Source organism: Phoca vitulina, unplaced genomic scaffold (genome assembly GCF_004348235.1).
Source record: "Phoca vitulina isolate PV1807 unplaced genomic scaffold, GSC_HSeal_1.0 scaffold39, whole genome shotgun sequence".
Classification (NCBI taxonomy): domain Eukaryota; kingdom Metazoa; phylum Chordata; class Mammalia; order Carnivora; family Phocidae; genus Phoca; species Phoca vitulina.
The window spans coordinates 11,561,340-11,568,874 of NW_022589742.1; the positions used below are offsets into that span (position 1 = coordinate 11,561,340).

General features: G+C 45.4%; 1 protein-coding gene across 1 annotated transcript; it reads left to right on the plus strand.

Moving 5' to 3' along the window:
- The first annotated feature begins 5,736 nt into the window (after positions 1-5,736).
- On the plus strand, positions 5,737-6,375 carry PLAC1 (placenta enriched 1). Its single transcript, XM_032428296.1, has one exon. The coding sequence runs from the start codon at positions 5,737-5,739 to the stop codon at positions 6,373-6,375; it is 639 nt and encodes a 212-aa protein (XP_032284187.1).
- Positions 6,376-7,535: the final 1,160 nt, after the last annotated feature.

Genomic DNA, 7,535 nt, shown 5'->3' on the forward strand with positions numbered 1-7,535 from the left:
ACGAAAACTTCTCTTACAAGGAGCTTGGGCTCTTACTTATTTCGCAACCTTTATTTGTGCATGAGATGAACCATGACATTTAAACTATGCTTGATAGCTTAACAGATTATAAGAACAAAACCAGATGGCCCAAACAAAAATAATGCTTTGATTGCTTTCAAATTCAATGTCAAAAATTAAAAACAGCTTTCAAAAAGCCTTGGCTTTTTTTTTTCCAGAAATGACTTTGGATTTTATATATATACATATATAATGTTATAGATAATATATATAAAATATATTTGTTATGTATAAAAATATATATTATATATTTATATACGTATATATTCATATATGTATAAAATATATATTTTATATATTTTACTTATATATTTTACATATATACATATTTTATACATATATATATGTATCCCCGAAAATCCAGAAATATATAAACCAAAAATTTAACAGTGGTTACTTTAAAGATTAAGAAGTGTTTTCTTCTGTTTCCTTTTCTGCATCCGTCCACTTTTCTGCAGGTACTCTTAGAATCAGAAAACCTTTTTTTAATGACTACCTTTTCATTTAATTTTAATGAAGACTTTTCTAGGGTTGAGGCAAGGTGTTTTCCTCTGTTGAGAAAGTGGACATTGTTAAGCATTAGCAGTTCATAATTCTTCTGCGCACGATGATGAATAACGTGTGGTTACTTTAACACTGTGCTTTGCGAGGCTGGCAAACTGAACCGGACCCAGATTCTCTCGAATTCACGTAAATTCCACCAAAAGCAGTTATTTAATTTTCGAACTCACTTTAATGTGCCTTCGACATCATTAATATAATCGCAGTCCTCACTTTCTTTGAGAGCAGTGAACCAACGAATTCTTTAAAACTGGGCTTTATCAAAAGAACTTCCACTTTAAAAGCCTCCCGAACCTGGAGGAGGCTGGCAGGACACAGTCAGAAGGTGACGATTTGAATTTCTGAACTACAGAGTTCACAGAGTGTTAGGAGCCTTTTTTCTGTTTCTTGTTTTGTGAAAGAATCTTTGCTCCAGCTCAGATTCATTTTTCTTCGCATCAGCTGCAAGAGAGCGAACCAACTTTGCTGCAAATCAAAACCCTGACAGTTCTATTTCCCCGAGATAATTGCATACTGCTTTGGAGTTTCCTTTTCCCCTCTGTTTCCTTTTGTTTTGACAACAAGATACTGGGAAAACAATATACAATTGATAACTATGCTGTCATGAGTATACTGAATTTTAAAAATAAATAACTGTCGACCCCAAAAGCTTCCAGGAGCCTATGGAGTGAGTTCTTTTTCCAAACCGTTCCAAAACCAGATGTGGAAATGTTTAGCTAATTCCCCTCCCCAATCCCCATGCAAAGGGTTCATATGTGTCTCTAATGACATCAGAGGAGATGGGAAGGCAAAAAAAAACCAAAAAACAAAAACAAAAAAAACACCCCGTCTGCTCTCACCAAGCACAAACAGCACAAAACTAATTTGGTCTGCAGCTTTTGTCTCTTTCAAAAAGGGTCTTTTCTTCCCGAGATTAGAAATGCTCTGTGTTTATGCCAATATCCAATCTCTTTCTTGTAAGACATGAAGAAATAGAGTTCATGTTCCCAAAGTGAAACATTTCATGATTTTTTTGAAATGTAAAAGATGAATGAATGAATGAATGAATGAATGAAAAAGATTTATTAAGAATTGGGCTTATTAGGGAGTTCTTGAAAAAAAAGAAAGGCAAGGAGGAAAACTCTGTCAAAAGAACTAATGGAAAATATATATGCATGGACCACATGGAGAGAAACAGAAAGCCACTGTGCTCTGTCGCTGCCGGGAAAGCAAACATTTTGCATCCAGGTGCCATTAGCAGCTTTGGGTCTGTGGGCCTCTACAGCCCAGCTCAGGAAGGCTTGGACCCACAGCGGAGCCCTGCTCGCTGCACGAGTGCACCGAAACTCACTGCTTCTGGAATGTCGCGGGCTAATTTGCAATCAAGTCAAAATGGGGCTATGGTAATGCAAACCCTGAGACTTGCTTTCTAAATGCCCAACCTCCTCCTCTTCCTCCTCTTCCCCTTCCTCCTCCTCCTCAAGAAGCTGGACAGTGGTCCCAAGGTGAGCACTCCCTTCTCTGCATTTATTTCTTCCTTGTCCTCAGCTCCCCTTAGCGCTGAAGATTTCTGGAGACTTTAAATAGGATTCTGTCCACAGCTCCAGGGATGCTACGAATACCTTCCATTTGGCACCCCCCCCACACACACACACAAAACCTGCTCTTCTGGCACCCCTTCCCATCGGTAGCCCCTCGGCCTTCTTCTTCCTCTTCCGCCACTGAGCAGAGCCCACCCTGTCCCTCGCCTGTCTGGTCCCATTCTGCCAGCACGCGTCAGCTAGAAGTTAGAAAAGCCAGCTGATGTGATGATTTCGCACTGTGTTGGGAATGGCTTGTCACCATCCACCACACACACACACACACACACACACACACACACACACACACACACCCTCTACCCTGGCCTGGGAATGTTGGGCGGCAGGAAAGGGGGGGGCTGCCCAGCGCTGATGACCTGTCCTCAGCAAAACAGAACGACTCCCGAAGTGCGGCACCAAGCTGGGGTTAGCGAGCTCATTAGCAAGTGCATTCTGCTCTCCTCCTGGTCCCCCCACTCCTCCCTCTCGAACGTGGCTCCCCCTGACTTCATTTTTAAGTTTTCTCTGAGCTCGAAGGTGTGCTGTCACACCCAGAGGCATCTTCAGGGACTGCTTCCCCTTGTGTGGCCATCTGCTCCTGCCTGTGAAAAACCGGACAACAGAGAGACGGTCCTGAGTTTGGAGATTTGTGCTAAATGCACCCCCAAACTCCGTGGCGTTACTAAACCCCTTTCTTCGAGACTGATTCAGTGCAGAGGATGAGGCTTGCGGGATGGCTGTCTTCTCAGAGGCTCCGGGCTTTTTATAACCCTGTTTGGATTATTCATGAGCGGGGGGAGGGGGAGAGGGAAGATGCTGGAGAAACGGAAGGCTGAACTCCCCCCCAACCCCGCCCCGGCACCGGAACCCAGCCTTAAACTTGGGGTCTCAGTTTAGGGTTGGGACAACCAAAATGGAAGAGAAGGATTGTTTCTTTGGCCTAGTCCAGGAACTCCTTCAAGGGGGAGGTTTTTGTTCAGGGCAAATAGGTCCTGGTTATGAGATGACGGTAAGGGCAGGGAGAAGGCGAGAGAGGGAGAGAAAGCCACTCGGAAAAGCCGCTCAGGGCAGGGTGGGCTCCGTGAGACCCGGACAGAGTGGATGACGCACTGGCGACGGAGCGATGACCTCAGCAAGCATCGGGCGTCATTCCAGAGCCAGCGGTTGGTTTACGTAACCGTTGAGTCATTCTCCAAGACCAACTGGCATCAGGGTTGACTTGCGGTTTGTTGTGGTTGTTGCTCTTTTATTTTGTGTGTTTTGTTTTTTTGGAGGGGCAAGGGGGTCGTCCGTTTCTCTGTTTTGTTGCTGCTACTTCTGTTTCTGCTTGCGCAAGACAAAAAGGCAGTCCCAGGAGAGACACCAGAACAAACCAAGAGGGAAGGAAGGAGCCCGGCAGACCCCTTAGACTTCTCTACAGCCAGCGCCCCCGAGAGAGAATGAGGAGTCATCCAGGAGAGAGAGACGGAGGCGCGATCCGCACCCATCGCAGCAGGGGCCTGACTTAGAAACAAAGCCTTTCATGCAGGCCTTTGCGCTCTTCTAGGGGGCCCCTTATACCAGGGGGCCCCTTATACCATGGTTTCCATCAAAGAATGCAGCAAGTTCATCAGTATCAAAGGAAGGGAAAGAGCCCCGTTTTTGCGACTGGGGAAGGGGGAAGATAGAAATGTCTGGGATGCCGTGCGCATAGTAGGCGCTCAATAATAAGAGTCAAAGAATGGATTCGTATAGGCACGGGTGACTTAACTCATCAGGGAACAAAAGTAAAACCCCACACTTACGCATATCCATTTCCTTCGAAAGTTTGGGCGCGTTTCTATTTGGTTTATGTCATTTTCACTTTTTAAAAATGAAAGTGGGGGCGCCTGGGTGGCTCAGTTGGTGAAGCGACTGCCTTCGGCTCAGGTCATGATCCTGGAGTCCCTGGATCGAGTCCCGCGTCGGGCTCCCTGCTCAGCAGGGTGTCTGCTTCTCCCTCTGACCCTCCCCCCTCTCATGTGCTCTCTCTCTCTCTCTCATTCTCGCTCTCTCAAATAAATAAATAAATAAATCTTTAAAAAAATAAAATAAAATAAAAATGAAAGTGGACTCGGACAATATTTGATGATATTCCTCTTCCCTCCTTCTTGTGCCGTTTGTCACCTCCTTCTGATACTGGGTTTTAGATGCATGTCCTTGCTTAGCCTGGCTCGTTTTTCTCCCCATTTTGCTCTCCCCGCCACTCTTTAGGAGGTGAAAGGCAGTAGGACTAGGAAGTGGCCGCAGAGCTTCCCATTGAAAAAGAAGAGACATTAAAAAAAAAAAAAAAACTAGCGAAAACAAAAGAAAACTATAAAGCAAAGCATTAGGACTCAGTGAGGTGCAAACCGTGGCCACAAAGAAGATGTTAGGAGCTACCTCACCAACCAGTGTGTGAGGTACAACCCCACGACTTGCTTTCTTCGATCTGGCGCTCTTGAATTGTTTTCATGTATAATATGAATGGGAAAATGTAAAATTAAAAAGTGGTATTTTTTGTTTCTGCAGTTTCACCATTTTACAAGGTGCCCTGATTGACGTATCGGGGAATCTCTGGGTCTCTTACGATGTTACTATGACAGTTTATGGAGTATCCATTTGCTTGGGGAGATTTCTTGGTCTCTTGGGGAGATTTCAATATGTGGTTGTCAGGAATAAACCGCATTTTCTTCTCCAGCTTTTACTTAATTATGTTTGTTGCTCACCAACACGAGGCAATAGGGAGGGGTGCCACCAGCTTGAATTAAACTGGATCTCCTGTCACCTTAGTTAATGTTTGGCATGAAAACAGTTTCATTTTCTTGGTTGGGGTTGCACACAAAGGGATGCCTTTGCTGACCAGGGTCGACTCTCATTTGGTATATGAAGGATATGCGTTTTATACTGAAACAGCACAGTAAGGCCACTTAGAGAAGACGCTGTGGTCATCTATCACCACGCGAGTTCCAACAGAATTGAAATTCTGTTCTCTCTCACAAGAATGTTTCCCTTTCCTCTGTTTTCTTTGTTTTCAGTTTTATCGAGGTATAATTGACAAATACAACTATAGGATATTGAGGGATGCCTGGGTGGCTCAGTGGGTTAAGCGTCTGCCTTCGGCTCAGGTCATGATCTCAGGGTCCTGGGATCGAGTCCCGCATCGGGCTCCCTGCTCAGCGGGGAGCCTGCGTCTCCCTCTCCCTCTGCCCTTCCCCACTGCTTGTGCCCTCTCTCTGACAAATAAATAAATAAAATCTTTTTAAAAAAATTATAGGATATTGAAAGTGTACAACGTGATGGTTTGACATATGAATAGATCGTGAAAGAATTCGCCCAATCAAGTTAACACATCCATCGCCTCACCTTTGTTCAGAGGACATTTTAAGTCCTACTCTCTTGACCTTTTGGAAATACTTCTTTTTTTTTTTTTTAATGATTGTGTTTGAACTTAAAATAGGAAATAAGATGATGTGCCTTTTGTGTCTCTGTGTGTTCTAGAAATCCTCACCAGCCAGCTTCCTGTTTCCTGAGCGTCATTGCCTGATCGGCCACAGGGATGAAAGTGTTCGAGTTGATAGGAGGGATGGTCATCCTCACCTCTGTGTTTTTGGCCTGTGCCGCACAAAGTCCAATGACTGTGCTGTGCTCCATAGACTGGTTCATGGTCACCGTGCACCCCTTTATGTTGAATAACGATGTATACGTGCACTTCCATGAGTTACACTTGGGCCTGGGCTGCCCTGCCAACCACGTTCAGCCACACGCCTACCAGTTCACCTACCGCGTTACGGAATGTGGCATCCGGGCCAAGGTTGTCTCTCTGGACATGGTCATGTACAGCACAGAGCTGCACTACGCTTCGAAGGTGACCTCTTCGAAGTACATGATCCCAGTGTCCTGCACTGCTCCCCAACAGTCCCCATGGCTTACTCCGCCCTGCTCCGTGAGAGTAGCTGGTGGGACAGGCACCACCACCCAGCACGGTGGGGCAAGCTACGACGTGTTCACCTTGTCGCAGTCCAGCCAAAGGCCTGACTGCGACTGTCCGCCTTGTGTCTTCGGCGAAGAAGAGTGTATCCAGGCCCCCCGGCACCAAGGGGAGGCTCAGGAGGGCCTGCTGGTGCCGCCGTCTGCCTTTGTGGATATTTCTGAAGACTGGTCTCTTCGCTCGGATGATCTCATTGAGTCCATGTGATCCCCAGCTTTGGGGTCTCCTGTAGATGCTTTTTCTAACATAAGTATGTAATATTTTCTCATCTCAGACAAGTAAGTGTTTTTGGTAGCCCCTTTATGAGTGCCTTTGAGAGAGGGCAGTTCGTGGTATTTTCATGAATAAAGCTTTTCTGTATTTTTATATCTTTTTTTAAAAATAAAATTTTGATGGCATAAAACTATCAGTTCAGCATTTTTATTTAATAAACACATATATATATATATATAACTTTTGCTGGGGGCCAAACACTGTTCTAAGGGCTTTATAAACATTAGTGCCTGGTCTCTTCTGTCTAGGATGATTGAGCTCCCCTTGAAGGGAAGGCCCCCAACTGAATCCCTCCCTCCATGTCCCCATTTCACTTACACTCTGTACCTCCCACCCTAGCACTGAGCCTCACGCCGCCTTCTTAGTCTGATCGACGGCTGTACCACTTTTCATTTGTGGGACGTATAGATTCCACTAGTGATTCAGAAACCACCAATGGTTCTAAGAATTACTCAGGTCACATCCCACCAACTAGATGGTAAGCTCCTGAGGCCAAGGGCTGGATCTTCTATTTAGTCCCAGACCGATAGCACTTTGGAAGGAGTTTGGGTCCCTGACTGTTGTGATCAGAAATTTTTCACCCAGGGTGGGCTAACCACTAGCTTTCTCAAACCTTGGAAGGGTAAAAGTGGGCAAATATATTCAATAAATATTCACTGAGTGCTACTACATTTCAGGTACCATTCTAGGCGCTGAGATATGACAGTGAATAGAAACTGAGCCTCAGGGGCGCCTGGGTGGCGCAGTCGTTAAGCGTCTGCCTTCGGCTCAGGTCATGATCCCGGGGTCCTGGGATCGAGCCCCGCATCGGGCTCCCTGCTCGGCGGAGAGTCTGCTTCTCCCTCTCCCACTCCCCCTGCTTGTGTTCCCTCTCTCACTGTGTCTCTCTCTGTCAAATAAAATCTTTAAAAAAAAAAGAAACTGAGCCTCAGAGAAATTGAGGTCACACAGTTAATAAACAAATAAGTAAACAACAATATGTTCAGGTAACAATGAATGCCATGAAAAAACCTGAAACCAGGTAATACGAGAGAAACTGGAGAAGGGGTCAGAGCGGTCAGGGACTCTGACAACTTGTCATTTGAACTGAGACT

Bases quoted from the DNA above. Each gene is read 5' to 3' on its own strand.
- PLAC1 (XM_032428296.1), top strand. From the start codon at position 5,737: ATGAAAGTGTTCGAGTTGATAGGAGGGATGGTCATCCTCACCTCTGTG.